Below are 19,368 nucleotides of genomic sequence, written 5' to 3'. Positions count from 1 at the left end.
GAGGGGCCTGGAGTCAGTGTTTGCCAACCAGTGGACTGTAAAATTAACTCTGGAGTCGGGGCTGGCATTTCAAAAAAGAATTAGAACAGAGGGTGTCAGGGTGCTGGGTTCATATAAAGGGTGTGATCAACTTTTTCCTTTTTTGAATGTTTTATTGACTTTTAGATAGAGAAGGGAGAGGGAGAGAGAGAGAAACATTGATGAGAGAGAAACACTGATTGGTTGCCTCCTGTATGCTCCCTATTGGGGATCGAGCCTGCAAGCTGGGCATGTGCCCTGACTGGGAATCGAAGGGGTGACCTCTGGGTGCCTGGGTCGATGCTCCACCACTGAGCCACACCGGCAGGGGCCCAACTTTTAATGAAATAAAACTGAAGGGAAAATTCTCTAAGTGCACTGCTTTTATAAGGGTGACTGCTGTCTCCTGTAACACATTTCGACTCCGAAATACATGTGTGCGCACGCTAAGTCGAGGCAAAGCATACCTCTTACTGTGTGTTGTGGTCAAAGGTTGAGACGTGCTGCTTTAAATGGCATAGAAACTTCTCCAATGAGAGACAGCAAGGTTTTCAAACCACTGGACCAAGATGGCGCCGCCAAGGACGCTGCAGGTCCCACCCTGGCCCTGTCCTCGGGGGGCTCTGGGACGACGGGCCAGGCAGACCCTTCTGTGACCATGACCTTAGACCCTACAGGCTGAGGGTAAAGGCAAGGCCAGAGTTGGCCTAAGTGTGGAGGGCATTTCAATGGCACCTGCGTGGGTTTCTGCCTGAGAGCTCATGACAGAGCGAGGCAGTGAGGCCGGGACGGCAGGACTCCCCGCCCCCCACCCCCAGCGGGTGTTAGAAACCCACTCTCCGCCGCCCACACGCACTAGCTCAGACACACTCGCGGGAGGAGCATTTCAGGGCAAACACGCCGGCCACTGCTTCTAAAAAGGCCCCTTTCTGTGGCAGGAGCCATGGAGCCGCCGGGCTGGCAGGGACAGGCTGTCCTACCTGTGATCCGGTTCTCGATCTCCCCCTGCATCTGCAGCGAGTCCACATAGATGGTCCGGTTCCCGATGAAGCGCGCGCAGGCGATGCCCCGGTACGGCTGGCAGAACCCGTCCTCGTGGTCGTCGTCTCTGGGCAAACACACCGCTGGTAAGCGCACCGGAAGCTGCCGGCGCCCCCGAGAACTTTCCCTTTTAAAGCTGGCATCTTAGGGTGCAGCCATCTTCTTCCTTGCAATTACCCAAATGAATGGAGAGCTCACGGCCACACAAACCCCGCTCCGAGGTTCACAGCCACTTCGCCCAGAACGCTAAGCCGCGGGAGCCTCCGAGATGCCCTTCCGCAGGCCCAGCCGCACAGCGGCTATTACCCAGCGACAAAGACATGGCCTGGCGGCCCTTACATGCGTATGGCAAAGTGAACGCAGCCACTCTGAAAAGGCTGCGTCCTGGATGCTTCCAACTACAGAAGATTCTGGAAAAGGCGAAACCACGGAGACAGTAAAACCCAGTGGTTGCCAGGGACGCAGAGGCAGAGCACAGGGAATGTTAAGACAGTGCAGTGAGTCTGTATGACACTGTAATGGTGGGCAAACCCCCACAGCACAGAAAGCCAGTCTAGACTATGCACCCAGTGTACATCAGTGAGTGTGCCAGACCCAGTCAGGAACACTGCATCCGCTCTCAGCGATGCGGACAGTGAGTGTGCCAGACCCAGTCAGGAACACTGCATCCGCTCTCAGCGACGGGGACAGTGAGTGTGCCAGACCCAGTCAGGAACACTGCATCGGCTCTCAGCGATGGGAACAGTGAGTGTGCCAGACCCAGTCAGGAACAGTGCATCGGCTCTCAGCGATGGGAACAGTGAGTGTGCCAGACCCAGTCAGGAACACTGCATCCGCTCTCAGCGATGCGGACAGTGAGTGTGCCAGACCCAGTCAGGAACACTGCATCCGCTCTCAGCGATGCGGACAGTGAGTGTGCCAGACCCAGTCAGGAACACTGCATCGGCTCTCAGCGACGGGGACAGTGAGTGTGCCAGACCCAGTCAGGAACACTGCATCCGCTCTCAGCGATGCGGACAGTGAGTGTGCCAGACCCAGTCAGGAACACTGCATCGGCTCTCAGCGACGGGGACAGTGAGTGTGCCAGACCCAGTCAGGAACACTGCATCCGCTCTCAGCGATGCGGACAGTGAGTGTGCCAGACCCAGTCAGGAACACTGCATCGGCTCTCAGCGACGGGGACAGTGAGTGTGCCAGACCCAGTCAGGAACACTGCATCCGCTCTCAGCAATGGGGACAGTGAGTGTGCCAGACCCAGTCAGGAACACTGCATCCGCTCTCAGCGACGGGGACAGTGAGTGTGCCAGACCCAGTCAGGAACACTGCATCCGCTCTCAGCGATGCGGACAGTGAGTGTGCCAGACCCAGTCAGGAACACTGCATCGGCTCTCAGCGATGCGGACACGAGGCAGGACGTCACTAATGGGGGAACCGGGTGTGCGGATGAGGGGCCACATGAGAATACTCTGTACTGTATGTTCAACTTTTCTGCAAACCTAAAACTTCTCGAAAAAATAAAGTCTATTAACTTGATTAAAACCGCGCATCTTTAAGGGGGGCAGGGTGCACGGAGTGTGAATTGGAATCTGAGAGGGAACATGTCCATGTCCACGTCCAAATAGAGACAGCTCCACTCGAACACGTTTCATCCGAGAGCGGTGTGCATGCCCTGCCCAGACACGGACACGCGGCCCCACAGGCTGTGAGGACGATGCTGGTGGGAAGCTCCTCTACCCTTCGCTGCAGAGAGGAAACTGGGAAACGGAGGGAGCCATGGGGGACTGCAAGAAGCTTGGCCCTCACTGCGTTTTCTCCGGGAGGTGACGCACAGCCTTGTCCCTGCTGTGTGGACAGCAGGCATGTGTCTAAATGGGGGGACAGAAAGGGAAACTCCCAAAGCCCCCTCCCCCGCCGTCGGGCCTTCCGAACCCGGCTAGTCTTAAGTTGTTCTCTGTGGAACGACCGTGCAGCTTGCCCCAGCTGACGAGGTCGCACCGAGGGCACCGACGCGGTGAACGGCGTCCTCGGATGCTCAAGGAGCCAGGGACGCAGGCACAGCCCACACAGGGGCGGCCGCTGCTGCGAGGGAAGGAGCGGGGCTGGGGCCCGAGGGCAAGCTTCCCCCAAGGGCTCAGGCCTGTCCCTCCGTTGCTTGATTTCAAGCAAAGCTGCCACTTGCCCCTCAGGGTAACAACACCTGTCACTGCAGCCCACACTGACGTCAACGGCCCCATGGAACCCGTGCTGTGTCCACCTTAACCTGCGGGCTCTCTCAGGGTGGAGCTGGACGCTTGTAGCAGTGGAGACAGGGAGGGACGGGCACCTTTTCCCAGGGCCTCTGCCCCAGTGACTCTCCCTTCTGCTGTCTTCTCTGTCCATGAAGAAAATACTCCAAAGAAAACTATCTGGAGCCAAACATCACCGAGGTCAGGAGATTCTGGGTCAACTAGAGGCAGGAGCCGCCGTCCAGCTCACGGCCATCACTGCTGTGGGCCAAGGGTTCCTGAACTACAGCTCACACAGGCAAGCGCGTGTGCTAACACACCCACCCAGAGCCGCACGGCCAGGCACACCCACACAGGGCCGCCAACTCTGCCGGCGGTGCGCTAGGCATGGGTGTGCGGGTTGGGTGCAGGGCACATGCCTGCTCTACCGGGAAAATCCTGAAGAGGTTCGTCACCTACACCCAGGGTACGGGATTCCATCCAGTCAGTCCCATGGGGCATCCCAGGAAGACTGACAACCTCTGCTTCAAGACTCAAGGAATGGAAACCTATTCCCTCACTGTGGGCCCCTCCCTGGGTGGGCCCCTCCCTGTGTGGGCTCCTCCCTGGATTGGCCCCTCCCTGGGTGGGCTCCTCCCTGGTGGGCTCCTCCCTGGGTGGGCTCCTCCCTGGGTGGGCCCCTCCCTGGGTGGGCCCCTCCCTGGGTGGGCTCCTCCCTGGGTGGGCTCCTCCCTGGTGGGCTCCTCCCTTGGTGGGCTCCTCCCTGGGTGGGCCGCTCCCTGGGTGGGCTCCTCCCTGGATTGGCTCCTCCCTTGGTGGGCTCCTCCCTGGGTGGGCCGCTCCCTGGGTGGGCTCCTCCCTGGATTGGCCCCTCCCTGGGTGGGCTCCTCCCTGGGTGGGCCCCTCCCTGGGTGGGCTCCTCCCTGGGTGGGCTCCTCCCTGGTGGGCTCCTCCCTGGATTGGCCCCTCCCTGGGTGGGCCCCTCCCTGGGTGGGCTCCTCCCTGGTGGGCCCCTCCCTGGGTGGGCACCTGCTGCTCAGGTGCCCCAGGATGGAAAGAGCAAAGGGGGGCAGGGCAGACAGGCTGAAAAGGGGCTCACGGCTGGTCCACAGCTTACTCATCCAAGCGGGCTTCCAATCTGAGTTTTACAAAATGTCCAAAACATAAAGAATAGTTGGAAAATGAGATCCTTCAGGTAATTAAATTTTAAGAAAACAAGTGGGAATTACTTGACATTTCCACATGGAATTATGCTTTCTCTTTACCGGGCGCATCTGGGAACTCTGGGAGGTGAGAGCTGAAGAGCATCTGTGAGACCAGTCCCTCGGGAGCCACAGAAAAGCTCTGGGCAGAGCGCCATCGATCAATCCGTCAGCCGCAGGGGACACGCTCACCCACTCCAGAACAAGCTACGAGATCAGGTCTGGAAATCTACACGCCCGAGGCACTGACCCAGGGTCTACTGACAGGTGAGGAGGAAACGCACACATCAGTTCATAGTCACGGAGGAGGAAAGCCACCAGGTGGTGCAGGACACAGCCACAGGAGAGGAGGGTGCCGGACAGAGGCAAGGCCATCGTGTGTGACAGGATGTCCTTCAGGAGGGACGAGGACACGGCGGGCTGACTGCCAACCGTCTCCCCAGCTTGTGTTAAACAATAAAAGTTAGTTTCAAGAAAAGCTTAGAAAATTCATGGATATCAATAATGAATGACCCTTAAAGGAAAGTAAGGCTCCTTTGAGGTTGAAAAGTACTCAGTGTCAAAATTCAGATGTAGTTACACATTGTGGCGGAAGTTAACATTCCCCACTCATTGTTTTTGTTAAAAGTGGTAAAACCATTTCATAATCGTTGTTCTTATGAAAGGGTATGTCTAAGGTAGATGAATGACAAGAGGAAGCCATAGTTCAGATGAGTTGGAGGGTGTGGGTGTGGGTGAGGGTGAGGGTGTGGGTATGGGTGAGGGTGAGGGTGTGGGTATGGGTGTGGGTGTGGGTGTGGGTGTGGGTGTGGGAGAGGAGGCACAGCAAAAGCACAGAGAATAAACGGAAATAAATCACGTTGACCAAGTCTGAAGCTAAACTCCATCAGCTGCAGGCGACCTGACAGTAATCTAATAGGCTGCTATAGCAAAACACTCTTCAGAGGAAGGTGAAATCTAGAGTATAAACCACAATGTCCTGTATACGAGAAGAAATTACCAGACACATGAAAAAACAGCAAAATGTAACCCATGGCCAAGAGAAATCAACCCAAAGATGACGGAGATGGCAGGCTCGCAGACCAGACTGCAAGGAACTGCAAGTGTGGAAAACAATGCGTGGGTAAAGGTAAGAGTTGTGGGGAGATGGAAACTGTGAAAGAAGCAAAGGCAAGAAATGAAAAACATCTCCAATAAAGCATGGTGTTAACAACAGAGTGGAGAAGGCAGAAAAAAAGCAGTAGCTTGACAGGTCAACAGACAATTCCCAAACTGGAACTAAGAGACAGAAGGATTTACAGAAAATGAGCAGAGCCCGGTGAGCTGTGGGAAACACAGGGGTCTAACCTCTGCGCAGGCCAACCCCAGCGAGAGAGGAGAGGTGCGAGCAAGCAGGAAAACAGCGTGCAGAAATAATGGCCACACGTCTCTCCAAATCGGATTAAAACAGTGACACACTGGCCAAGGAATGCCAGTGAAAAGCAAGCAAGATACGTACAGAGAAAACCACACTGACTCACATCACAGCCGACTTGCTGAAACAGGATAAATGGAAACAGGGGACTTGACAAATGGTGCAACAGTGAAAACAGAAGACCAGGGAATGACAGCTGCCCTGCACTCGCAGAGAAAACACACACCGTGAGCTGGAATTCCATCATCAGCACAAACACCTTTCAAAGACAGGGTCTCACCAAAAAGACGTACACGTGAACGCAACTCACACTGGAGCCGACACATAAGCAAGGACGGACAGAACTAGGGGACAACTCGGAAACACCCACAATGACAGCCGGGAATTTCAACACTTGCCTCTCAGCAATGAATTCAATTAGGGGAAAAACTAGTGAAGAGTCAATGGGGGAAACAGTCCCCACCCCGGGAGCGACAGGAGGTTTGCAGGACAGCACACCAACGGGCACAACCATTTCAGTGCAGCGGCACCCGCACCCAGAAGGACCAGTGCTCACACTCACCCAGAAAGGCCACTGCTCACACTCACCCAGAAAGGCCACTGCTCACACTCACCCAGAAAGGCCACTGCTCACACTCACCCAGAAAGGCCACTGCTTACCCTCTCCCAGAAGGATCACTGCTCACACTCACCCAGAAAGGACTACTGCTCACACTCACCCAGAAAGGCCACTGCTCACACTCACCCAGAAAGGCCACTGCTTACCCTCTCCCAGAAGGATCACTGCTCACACTCACCCAGAAAGGACCACTGCTCACACTCACCCAGAAAGGCCACTGCTCACACTCACCCAGAAAGGACCACTGCTCACGCTCACCCAGAAAGGCCACTGCTCACACTCACCCAGAAAGGCCACTGCTCACACTCACCCAGAAAGGCCACTGCTCACACTCACCCAGAAAGGACCACTGCTCACACTCACCCAGAAAGGCCACTGCTTACACTCACTAAGGACCACTGCTCACACTCACCCAGAAAGGCCACTGCTTACACTCACTAAGGACCACTGCTCACACTCACTCAGAAAGGACCACATGCTCACATTCACCCAGAAGGCCACCGTTCACGCTCACCCAGTAAGGACCACTGCTCACACGCACCCAGAAAGGACCACTGCTCACATGCACCCAGAAGGACCACGCGCTCACACGCACCCAGAAAGGCGACTGTTCACACTCACCCAAAAATGCCATGTGCTCACGCTCACCCAGAAAGGCCACTGTTCACGCTCACCCGGAATGGCCACTGCTCATGCCCACCACAGAGTAATAAGTTGAAAAGAACTAAAGCCATAAAATCTCTGATCACACAGAAGTTAATTAGAAATCAATAACAAAATATATTTAGAAACTTTCCAAATATTTGGACATTATATAGCATATTCTAGATAAACTTTTCAGATCAAAAAAGAAAATACAAGGAAAATTAAGTATAATTTTAAATGGAATGTGAAAATATAAATTATAAAAAATAAAAACTTGATAGCTTGCAGCTAAAACAGTAATTAGAGATGAATTTATAGCTGTTAATACTTAATAGCTGTAAATACTTAAATTAGATAAGGTTTTACACCTTAAGAAAATTAAACCTGAATTATAAGAAAATGTTAATGATGAAAGCAGAAATCAATAAAAGTAGAAAACAACAGAAAAATCAATAAAACCAAAAGATGGTTTTTAAAAAAACCTAACAATATTGCTAACACCTAGAAAAACTGATTGAGGAAAAGAGAAAACACACACATTACCCACGTCAGGAATGCACAGGGGACATCACCAAAGATCCTGACAGACAGTAAAAGGCAGTAAGTATTATGAACTTATAAGGTAATAAGTATATGAACACAGATCCAACAACTTAGAAAAAATGACAAATTCCTTGAAAAACACACACATCAAAATTAGTGCCAACAGAAATAAAAACTCAGAATAGCCCTATATCTCTTACTCGAAGTTGAAATCAAAAATCTTCCCACAATTAAAACTCTAGCTCCAAATAACAAACTGGTGAATTCTGTCAAACATTTTAGGAAGAAACATCAGCAATTTTACACAAATTCATTCAGAAAATAGAAGAGTAAGGGACACCTCCTACTTCATCTCACGAGGCCCGCATCACCTGGATAAAAATACTTGACAAGAATGTGCTAAGGACGCTGCAGACCAATATGCCTCCCGATCAAACAGCCATGAGGCCACAGAACAGCGTGAACTGCACTCCGCAAAGTAAGACATTCCAGAGCTGGTGCTTCGACCTTTAAAAACCAGCCCTGCCCGCTCCGAGACAGAGCCACATGCATCCCACCTGACCTGAGACTAAGGCGGCCGGGGGGTCCTGTGCTGGGGGGAGGGACCCACACAGCACGGCGGGGCGACGGAAGAGCTCGGAGAAGTGGCCGCTCGGAGACACAGCCGAATCTGAAGCTGCGGGTCTGGGGGATAGAGCGCTGACCTCGGGGGCACCCAGCGGAGCACGAAGGGGCAGAGGAGTGTGATGGACCCAACATACTCTCCCGGTTAATTACAGATGTGCGCTGAGGACATAAATCAAATGGGGGAAAATATAAAGACTGGTAAAGCTGGGTAAAGAGCATAGTGGGGCTACTTATTACTATTTTTGCAATTTTTCTGCAGGTTTGAAATGATTTAAAATCAAAAGTTAAACAGCATCTCAGAAGGCGCTTTTGTAGAAACTGACATGCTGATTCTAATAATGACATACAAACGCAAATATAATAGAACTAGCGGCCCGGTGCACAAAATTGTGCACATTAAAAGGGAATTAATTCGAGGAAATATTTTAATATTGCTATTTGCCCTTTCTCTATAACAGAAGTGTCAGAGATGAAAGAAATTAGTAAAATGTATATGAAATCTCCCTCCTGTCAGAGTCTGGGGCGCGCCATGGAACCCAGAGTCAAGTCCCTGCCCATCCGTGCGCACCTCAAAATCACAGGAGACCCAGACCCAGCCAGCCCAAGCCCCATCAAGCCCCGCAAGGCAGGGGGCATGGCCTCAGGTCCCCCAGCCCCGGCAAGAGGGCGCGAGGGCGCGAGGGCACGAGGGCACGAGGGCATGGCAACCATTTGCATATTAGCCCTTTATTATATAGGATAGCCAAAGCAATTCTGAAAGAGAACAAGAATGATGGAGGATTCACACACCTGACTGTAACACTCACTATAATGTTACAATGACCCAGGCGGACAGGCACCGAGGCCCTCAAGGCGGACAGGACCGGTCCGGACCTGGCAACGGAGACTCGGGGACCTGAACACCGGCGTGGAGAATGCTGAGCCTTGGAATTACTCAGTTTGTGAAGTAAAAAAAGAAGAGGGCTCAGAACTCAGCCCCAAGGAAGATTCCTGTTTCCCAGAGTTCGATAGTGAACATAACTTTTAGTTGTGCAGAAGCACCGTGGGACCCACGGCTGGCCCAGACAACACCTCAGGCAGCAGGGCCTGATGGCCAGGCTTCAGGGAGCACCTGCCCTGCACCACCCCACCCACACCCACACCCACACCCACACCCACACCCGCACCCACACCCACCTCCAGGCCACCAGGCTGCCACCCGGGTGCATGGGCTCTGTAATTGTGAAAAGGAACCACTCTCTGGAAGAGCAGAGGATGAAACCCACACGTGAAATAGGAAACGACCCCGGGCATTGCGCACCGGCCTGGGTGAGCTATGATCCCCGTCTCTGAACCACGTCTGTGGGGAACAGCCTCTCTTAAAGCTTCTGTTCTCCATACACACACCCCCGCCCCCCACCCCCAGGGGGCGGAAGGAAACAACTTTTAAATGGTGGAAGCTCCCTGAGCCTTTGAGGATTTCCACCCCCCACATCTCCCAGCACACGCAGGGATGTCCCGCAAGAGCCGTGTCCACGGGGCCGTGGGGCGGAGGGCAGCGGTGGAGGGGCCGTGGGGCGGCGGCAGCGGGTGGAGGGGCAGCGGTGGAGGGGCAGCGGGTGGAGGGGCAGCGGTGGAGGGGCAGCGGTGGAGGGGCAGCGGTGGAGGGGCCGTGGGGCAGCGGCAGCGGGTGGAGGGGCAGCGGTGGAGGGGCAGCGGTGGAGGGGCAGCGGTGGAGGGGCCGTGGGGCAGCGGCAGCGGGTGGAGGGGCAGCGGGTGGAGGGGCAGCGGTGGAGGGGCAGCGGGTGGAGGGGCAGCGGGTGGAGGGGCAGCGGGTGGAGGGGCAGCGGTGGAGGGGCAGCGGTGGAGGGGCAGCGGGTGGAGGGGCAGCGGGTGGAGGGGCAGCGGTGGAGGGGCAGCGGTGGAGGGGCAGCGGGTGGAGGGGCAGCGGTGGAGGGGCAGCGGGTGGAGGGGCAGCGGGTGGAGGGGCAGCGGTGGAGGGGCAGCGGTGGAGGGGCAGCGGGTGGAGGGGCAGCGGTGGAGGGGCCGTGGGGCAGCGGCAGCGGGTGGAGGGGCAGCGGGTGGAGGGGCAGCGGTGGAGGGGCAGCGGGTGGAGGGGCAGCGGTGGAGGGGCAGCGGTGGAGGGGCAGCGGTGGAGGGGCAGCGGGTGGAGGGGCAGCGGGTGGAGGGGCAGCGGGTAGAGGGGCAGCGGGTGGAGGGGCAGCGGGTGGAGGGGCAGCGGGTGGAGGGGCAGCGGGTAGAGGGGCAGCGGGTGGAGGGGCAGCGGGTGGAGGGGCAGCGGTGGAGGGGCAGCGGGTAGAGGGGCAGCGGGTGGAGGGGCAGCGGTGGAGGGGCAGCGGTGGAGGGGCAGCGGGTAGAGGGGCAGCGGTGGAGGGGCAGCGGTGGAGGGGCAGCGGTGGAGGGGCAGCGGGTGGAGGGGCAGCGGTGGAGGGGCAGCGGTGGAGGGGCAGCGGTGGAGGGCTGAGCCACCCGGCCTCTCCAGTCCGAGTTCAGAGCCCACAGGCGGGAGCCCCACCTGAGGACTGTACATAGGACAGCCCGCCACCTGCTCGCTGTCCCACCTCCCCTAGGCCCGTGGCCGCCGGACGTCTCCTCAGGAAACTGCCCGCGGGGAGGCCCGGCCAGGCCCGCCCCAAGATCCCAGGAGGCAGCAGAGAGCTGGGAGCGGGTCTGTGTCCAGCCACTGTTTTCCTTTCTGTCTCCATCTGGCAACTTCCAGAGACATCACAGAGGCGCGGTCAGTCCACGGAGGCAGTCAAGGGGAGAGAAACCTGGGCCGCAGGAAGCCGGCTGCCCCGTGTGCTCGGCTACAAGCGCACCTGCCAGCAGCTAGCGGTCACGCGGTTACCGCAGGAACAGCCCCTGCCCCAGGGGAGTCTGTCTGGAGCTGTAAAGCCACTTAGCCACGGGACGCCACCATGCAACACAGCTGGTATGCCAGGAGGAAAAACACTGCCACACCACCCCACCTGACAAAGGAAATGCAAAGGCCCAGCGTCCGTGCAGCTCCAATGAGACAGACGGGGACAGAGCTCGGGGGAACAGTGCCAGGCAGCGGCCCAGGCGACTCAGAGAGCCACACGGCAACAGGCAGCTGCACCAGTCAGCGCCGCCCTCCCAATACCAGAGACGGGCGACCACCAGGCTCCGAGTCTCACATTCCTGGCAGCTGAGAAGCTCAACATCAAACTGCTCATCTACCCAGTTCCCAACTCTCAGATGGCCTCCTTCCTGCTGCGTCTTCCCGGGGCAGAGAGAGCAGGACCCAGCATTATGCGGGGAAGCGGGGGACTGGGCCGACCCTTATGCTCAGGAGGGGGAGAGAGAGAGAGAAAGAGATCAGGGCCCACCCTTAGGACCCCCTCCTTAAGGCCCTCACTACAAGACAGTCCCACAGTGGGGAGAGGGGAACTTAATTCTTCAAAATACGAATTTGGTGGGAAACGCCACCCACAGTAGCAGTGAGACATTCCGCACACAGTGTGCGGCGAGGCGCACACACGCTCTGTCAGGACCCTGGGCTGCGGCCCGGCAGGGGCCTGCTGGTGGAGTGAGTCCTGAAGCAGACCTGCAGGGCCAGGAAGCTCCCGTACCACAGAGGCCACGGTCACTCACTGACCCCCTTGTGGCCACTTACTCGGTGGTGCCCGAGGGCCAGCCGTCAATCTGGAGAGCAGCCCAGACCCGCGCTTACACAAGTATGAAATCCCTTCCAGAGGAAATTATGTAACAATTATTTAGAATGTCCTAGAGGACATTCTAAAACTCCTGCAAATCAATAAGGAAAAGACAGATATCCTAATGAAATATGAACAAAATACAGGCCATTCTGGTTATTTGTGGTGGTTATCCTATATAATAAAGTCTAATATGCAAATCAACCATCAGTCAGACATCCCCGAGGGCTCTGGGACTGCGAGAGGGTACAGGACGGGCTGAGGGGACCGCCCCCCCCCCCCCCGTGCATGAATTTCGTGCACTGGGCCTCTGGTCTTCTATAAAGAAGCTGTAAACACTGAATTAGCAAATACTGAGCCATGGCTCCCAGTGGATAAACAGACAGTTTACTGCAAGTGGTCCCGACGTCTCATCAGCCATCACATCCCCTGTGTCTGTGGCTTCTGCTGTGTCACTGACGCTGCACTCACGGCCAGCGGAGCTGGGCCTGGGCCCGAGGCGGCTCATGACAGCGCCCTCCAGCAGCAGCCTCGGCCTCTCGCCCAGGAGCAGGGCTGCGCTTCCGCACCCGCTGGGGCCATTTCAACCGCAAAACCACCATCAACAGCCTAACGCGAGGCAGACCTCCAGCAAGAAGGCCCGCCTCCGCGGGCACCCCGCTGGGCCGAGCGCTCTGCACACGCCCTACGTGACCGTGACCGTGACCGTGACCGTGAAAACAGCCGAGCACGGGCTTGGGGCTGCAAAGACACTGTAGCGAAGTAACAGAATTTGCAGGCATGAAATCCTCAAACAAGGAGGGTAAACTCTATGTGCATGGGCAATTCAATGGATATTAAACCAACAAAAACATGTTCTTCACCACTTACTGGTCAAATCTAATGCAAAACTACTCTAAGTCACTACTGGACACCTGAGTCACTGGCAGCATTTGAAGTTCTGGGAAACACGGGTGAGGACAGTGCTCTGCTGGGGGCTAGGGGCAACCTGGTCGCAGCGGGGGTGCCGCCGGCAGTCCCAGTCCCAGGGCTCCGACCCCCGAGGTCTCTCGCCCACGGGACAAGGAGGCGCCGGCAGATGCCAGTGAGCAGACTCCCTCACTCGCAGGCGCAGATGCCGGGGCGGGGCGGGCTCCCAGTGCAGTGAGTGCTGTGCACACATCTGTGAACACGACAACAGCCTGCCTGTAGCAACTGACCTTCCAGATTGGAAATCCTCCTTACCAGCTTCCAAAATATGAACTTATGGGCTACTTATAAGATACCCACATAAAACGGATGCCAAGAGGCTGGGGGCAGTGGAACAGGAAGAGGAAGAGAAGTCTGCCGCAAATGCAAACGAAGAGAAAGCCGGTGGCAGTGTCACTCTGGCAAACTAAACTCCAGGGGAGAAGCGTTCATAGGGACTTCCAGACAAACACGGCCAAAGCCACGCAGCCTCGGGCCTACGGGCCTGACGCACATGCAGGCCCCTTTAAAACGGACAGCTGGTGGGAACTGGCAAGGCCAGAACGGGCATGACGGCTTTCACACATTTCCAGGTATCTGTAACCCACGTGACAAAGAAAACAGCCGGTTTTAGTAACACACTTCACACACGTGATCTGCTATGTAAATCAAGGTATGTGTGGCCACCACCAGGAAACAGTTATTTGTTGAAACAACAGGACATGTTCACAAAAATTGAACATATCTAATTGGTCACAAAGAACACCTTTAACGAATTATCAAAAGTAAAATACACCCCAAGTTCACTGATATAATTCAACAGGAACAGGAAACTGAGAGCCTGTGTCCCTGGGCCCAGGGGGATGCAGCCAAAGTGGCATTCAGAGGAAGCGCCACCATGTCAATTGGTTTTTTTTGAAATTAAAAATGACTGATAAAAGTAATTTTTTAGAAGTCAGTAACATAAAGAGTTAAAACTTACAAAACAGTGTAGGAATCTTAAGTATTCCAGGAATCACACACACCGGACGGACTCAGTTACAAAGACTGACCAGACCAACTACTGGTGAGTGCGTGCAGCCCCCGAAAGCTCTCCCCGCCACTGGGAGTGCAAAGGGCACGCCCCCTCGAAGGAGGGCGTATCTCTTACAGCACAGCATGCACAGACCCTGCACGCCAGCACTTCTGCCCCGAGGCACTTCCCTAGCAGAACACCGTGTGAGAAGTCCATCACGTTCATGCCAGCGGGAGTGGGTGCCCCGCGGGCCCAGCGTCCCCCAGCACTGTCCGGCGGGACACAGTGCCCTGCTGACACACACAGCCCGATGCTTCTTGAAGGCCATGCCCTGTGCAGGAAGCCAGGCTTGCGTGGCTCTGTGCTGTGGCTGTGTGTCTATGAAGTCCTAAAACACAGAACTGTCCACGGCAGAATGCCACCAGAACGGTGGCTGGCAGGGGAGGAGGGGCGTGGACTAGGAGGTCACCTGACCTCCCAGGGATGGGACTCTCTGGGCCCGGCCAGGGTTGGATTGCAGAGGTTTCTGCATTGGTTGGACCTTGTTAATGGAATACTTAAGACTTGCGCATGTCATTGCCTGTAGGTTAACTCACAAATGAAACAAGAATGTTCAGATATGGAACTCGTTAATGGCTTCCTTGCTGAAAAGTTCCAGGGAGTGCACAGGTATCTGCACCTTGTGAGGTGCATAAAGACAGCCTGCTGGCTGGAGACGGCGGGAAGAAGCAGGAACGCTGGCAGGGGAAGTACCGTAAACGCCAGGGTCCAGGTGGTAGGTTCCGGACTGGATGATCCCTATAGAACGCTTTCTACTTTTCCATTTGTTTGAAAATTTTCAAAATGAATGTTAGAGAGAAAAGGTCATTTTAAAGCATGAAAGAAGTGGTCCTTGACAATTCAATTAAATATTAATTTTTCCCAAATTTATCTAAAAATTCATTGCATTTCCAATCAAAACACTATCAGAATATTTCAAGGAAATTAGGATGTTCCTTAATAAGACACATGAAAACCCTTATAATTATCGACAAATAACAGAAAATTTAAATTTCTATGTTATCAAGAAGTAGATGAATAATTATTAAAAATCACCAAGAGACAATGTAAGGGCAACAGGCAAGGACTATGAAGAGACACTGCCAGAGGCAGGGGGAGCCTGGGGGTGTGACGCCGAGCACTCAGGGTGACAGGGTGACAGGTGGACAGCACTCAGAGGGACAGCGTGACGGAAGGGAGCGGGCAGACAGACGTGGGGCTACACTGGGGACAAGGAGACGCGGGTCCTCTCAGGTGCGGCAGGAAAGCGACTTGTGCACACGTGTGCCCTCCAGGCTCTGCTCTTCAGAGTCCCTGAGAGAGACTGTCCATGTTCCAGGGCACAAGGCCTCGGGGCTAATGAGGGCGTGGACATGCAGAATGTCCAGTGCAGAGGCGGGCGCCCCGTGGGTGTGGCCAGGGGGATTTAAAATGTACTGACAGCTAACTATCCTACCACTCATGCAAAAGAGGGAGCAAGTGGTGCTGTGTCTCTTGGGTCCACATGTATACCCAGGGCAGAGAGGCCGCGTCTACACACCCACCTGGCCACAGGGCCTGGGCACAGGCCCGAGGGCCAGGACTGATGAACTGTCACTCTGCCAGAACTGCCCGAATTATTTGGACAAATGTGTTGATTTGATCCATAATTTAAAATGAGAAGAAAATAAGTGTAAAAATATTGAATTTTTATATGAAACTTATGTAAATGCATTTGATATTTATACATTTATTGAATTACATTATAATTACATATAAGTCATATTTGTATACTCCATAACAGCGGTCGCCAGCCGGTGGTCCGTGGGGTCCGAAAGGTGGGGGACTGCTGCTCTACAATATGTTGTTATATACTTATTATGTAAATTAACTAATGATACAAATAAAGAAAAGAAAAACTCGTTCGAAATGACATATCTTTTCTAAAGCCTCATAGATGTTCCCTTTGTGCAACTTCTTTCCTCACGACGCACATGCGTGATGAAGGAGCAAGGCGTGGGCAGGGCCCTGAGCGCAGCCCCTCCCCCTGGGCGCAGCCCCTCCCCCGGCTGCTCTCCGCCAGGGCACCTGCCGTGCTGGGAGCCTCACCAAGCCCACTGCTGGGCCAACGCTCCTGCGGCACCAGGGGGCAGGGACACACAGCGTGTCCCCTCAGAACACTGCGGTGCAGCCGTGCCCTCCTGTGTCGGGGCGGCAACGAGGAACCCCCCGCTGCAACCTCACACAGGCCTGCGAGCCATCCTTAGGCCACGCTGCGAACATGGGGTCCAGAGGGGCCCCACGGTGCACGCGTGGAAAGGCGGTCCCGGGAAAGCCTGAGCGCACGCCCGTGCAGACCTGGCGAGGCTCTGAGCCGGGGCTGTGCCGGGAAGCGGGCCGGGCGGCCTCTGGCTGGGCGGTGCTGGGTTTCAGGGGGAACGGCCTCCCTGGTTCCAAACGCGTTTGAAGGCCAGGCTGGTGCCCACGGCCGGCCCTGTGTGGATGCTCCACCAGGCGCGTGGGGGCCACGGAGATGAAAGGAACTGGCAATCTCTGTTTTTATGGCATTTTTCCTAACACCAACTGGAACAGGCCATGGTTTCCCAGCCCACAGCAAACGCATGGCCATCCTCGAGTGACGTCCAGCCAACCTCCAGCAAATTCCGTAAAAACATGTGCTTGCTGGATTTAAACCTGGATTCTTACATAACAGAGCCTCAGAGAACGAGAGAATGGTTTCAGGAAAACAGATACTTACTGAAAATTATGGTTTGGGCTGTGTGTGGGACCTAAAAAGGAAAAACGGGCATGTTATTAATGCTTCATGACTTGGAACCAAACTTCTTTCCAACCCCGCATCGGTGAAGGCGCAGCAGCGCAGGGCGCCCGTGGGGAGCTGCCTCAGCCGGGCCCTGGCCCCTGGAGGCTGTGCCCGGAGCGGGGAGCCGCACCCCGGAGGGCGCTCTCTGTTGGACATGTTTTTATGTGGTTTTGTTGTTGAGGGTATTTTTTCCATTGATTTTTTTCAGAGAGAGTGGAAGGGAGGGGGAGAGACAGAGAGAGATAAATATCGTTGTGAGAGAGACACAGCCACTGACTGCCTCCCGCGTCGGGGCTGGGATGGAGCCTGGCACTCAGGTCCCTGCCCTTAACTGGGGATTGAACCCAAGGCCCTTTCGTGTGAGGGCGGACGTTCTAACCGCTGGTCCACACTGGCCAGGGCTTTTGGACCTATTTTTGTAGTTTTCACCGTCTTGCTCTTTCTCTCTCCGCATCTAACCTTGATTCACAAGACCCATTTTCCTAATCGGTGACAGAGAGTTTGGGGCATTCCAGGGACCTTCTCAAAAGGGGGATGCGAGGGGGACACCCTCCTTCCAGCCATGTACCTCGCACAGAGTTCAGAGCTATCTTCACGCTGGCTCCCCCACCCCTGCCGGGCCAGGGGTCTGTGGGCTGGTAGGTGCCAGGCCTGTGGGGGCTCGGGCTGTGTGGGGGCCTCCCGCAGGGTGACTCTGTGGCCTGCGACCTGCGCACTAACCCGGGACTATGTCCTGCGTCCAGCGTGTCCACCGTGTCCCTCCCTTTTCCTACTAGAGCGAGGGGCAGGGCACGCTGGCCTGGCACGCTGGCCACTGTCCCGCTGCCGGGGTGTGTGCTGTTTCCAGCTGCCAGTGACTCTCCCCCGGTGGTTGTGAAGCGTCCTCGCTGCAAAGTAGGCCCAGCCTGTCCCCACTCACCGAGCCGCACGAACAGGACGCCGGTGGCAGTGATGGTCTTCATCCCATTGGTGGCCACGCACTGGTAGTAGCCGGTGTCTGTCGTGTCCAGGTCCTGGATGCGGAGCCGAGAGCCGTACTCCGTCTTGCGGATGATGACGCGCCGCGGCTCCTGCACCACCGGGGCGTCGTTCTTCAGCCACCGCAGGCTGGGCGGCGGGTGGCCGGCCACCTTGCAGTGCAGAGTCGCCGTCTGGCCCTGGACGATGGTGATGTTGTTCACCGGCTCCAGGAAGTTCAGAAAGTAACCTGCCAAGGAGTGTCACACAGGAGCCGGCTCAGATGGCTTCAGTGCCGGCCGCCCGCGCCCCGCCCACAGCCCTGGGCCCCGGCGCGCCCCGCGGGAACCGTCCCGGAACGTTGCCTAGAACACGGGCGCGGGACCAGAGCCACGGCTGGGACGGAGCCTGCGGCCCGAGCACGCGTCACCCAACCACGCGGGACCAGAGCCACGGCTGGGACGGAGCCTGCGGCCCGAGCACGCGTCACCCAACCACGCGGGACCAGAGCCATGGCTGGGACGGAGCCTGCGGCCCGAGCACGCGTCACCCGACCACGCAGGGCCTTGTCTGAGGGGCTCTGCTTGGAGGCGCCCGGCTAGCGCCCACTGCTGAGCCCGCGACGCGCGCCCGGAGGAAGCTGGGCTGGCTCCGGGGATTTCTCCACGGGCCTCGCAGCCTCTCCCAGGACAGCACTCAGCACCATTACAGAGGGCTGAGCATCTTCAACGGTGAAATGACCAACAAAATGTGGAGTTTCAGGACTCCAGGCCCCGGGGCCTGGTTAGCGGGAGCGGACAGGCCGGCAGTGCTGCCCCTCCAACCCCCGCTGGCCGCGTGCAGCTGCTACTCGGGTCTCCGCTCCGCATGCCTGTGAGCGACAAGACGTGCCTGAGTGTGGACGTGGGGTTACAAATGCTCTCCAGGCAGGAGGTGAACACCTAATATGAACCACATCTCATCTCACTAACTTCCGATGCACATTCGCGCTCAGAAAGCCCATCCCTCCTCTCGCCACCCAAAGTCGCCCTCAGAGCAGCCAGCCACCGGCCAGGCAGGCAGCACGCCAGGGTGAGTGCGCCGACGGCTCTGGCCACCAGCCCAGCTTTGGGGGGAGGGGGGCAGGAAGAAGCCGTCCAGGTCAAACCCTCCAGGGAAGTGCCCAGAACACAGATGGGGGTGGGGGGGCAGCTGGAAACACTGCCCTAAGCTCAGCGGCAACACAGGCCCTGAGGAGCCAGAGGGGAGTGTGTGCAGGGCAGGTGAGGTGTGCAGGGTGGTATGTTTGGGGGTGTACACGTGGTGGTGTGTGTGCATGCGTGCATGTGTGTGTATTGTGTGTGTATGCGTGCTTGTGTGTGTGTATGTGCGCGCGCGCACGTGTGTGGTGTAGGTCGAGGGCTGGGGATTATTCTCTCTTAAGATAAACCCACACACAGCCCTGGCCGGGGCTCAGTTGCTTGGAGCCCTGTCCCTCACACTGAAGGGCCTCGGGCTCCATTCTGGATGTGGGCACACATGGGAGGAACCGATTGATATTTCTATCTCTCTGCCTTCCTCTCTCTCTAAAATCAATAAAAACATATCCTCAAGTGGGA

General features: G+C 56.2%; 1 protein-coding gene across 2 annotated transcripts in view; it reads right to left on the bottom strand.

Annotated features, from left to right (window-relative positions):
• ROR2 (receptor tyrosine kinase like orphan receptor 2) overlaps positions 1 to 19,368 on the bottom strand; it is a 196,399-nt gene that overhangs the window by 10,881 nt on the left and 166,150 nt on the right. For both annotated transcript variants that reach the window (XM_059656324.1, XM_059656325.1), the window contains 3 exons: positions 17,733 to 18,020; positions 16,751 to 16,781; positions 999 to 1,126 (listed from right to left, as the gene is read on the bottom strand). In XM_059656324.1, coding sequence (XP_059512307.1) covers positions 999 to 1,126; positions 16,751 to 16,781; positions 17,733 to 18,020 — 447 coding nt within the window. The remainder of the gene's footprint in view (positions 1 to 998; positions 1,127 to 16,750; positions 16,782 to 17,732; positions 18,021 to 19,368) is intronic.

This window comes from Myotis daubentonii, chromosome 11 (assembly GCF_963259705.1).
Source record: "Myotis daubentonii chromosome 11, mMyoDau2.1, whole genome shotgun sequence".
Classification (NCBI taxonomy): domain Eukaryota; kingdom Metazoa; phylum Chordata; class Mammalia; order Chiroptera; family Vespertilionidae; genus Myotis; species Myotis daubentonii.
This window is presented reverse-complemented; position numbering and strand designations above follow the sequence as displayed.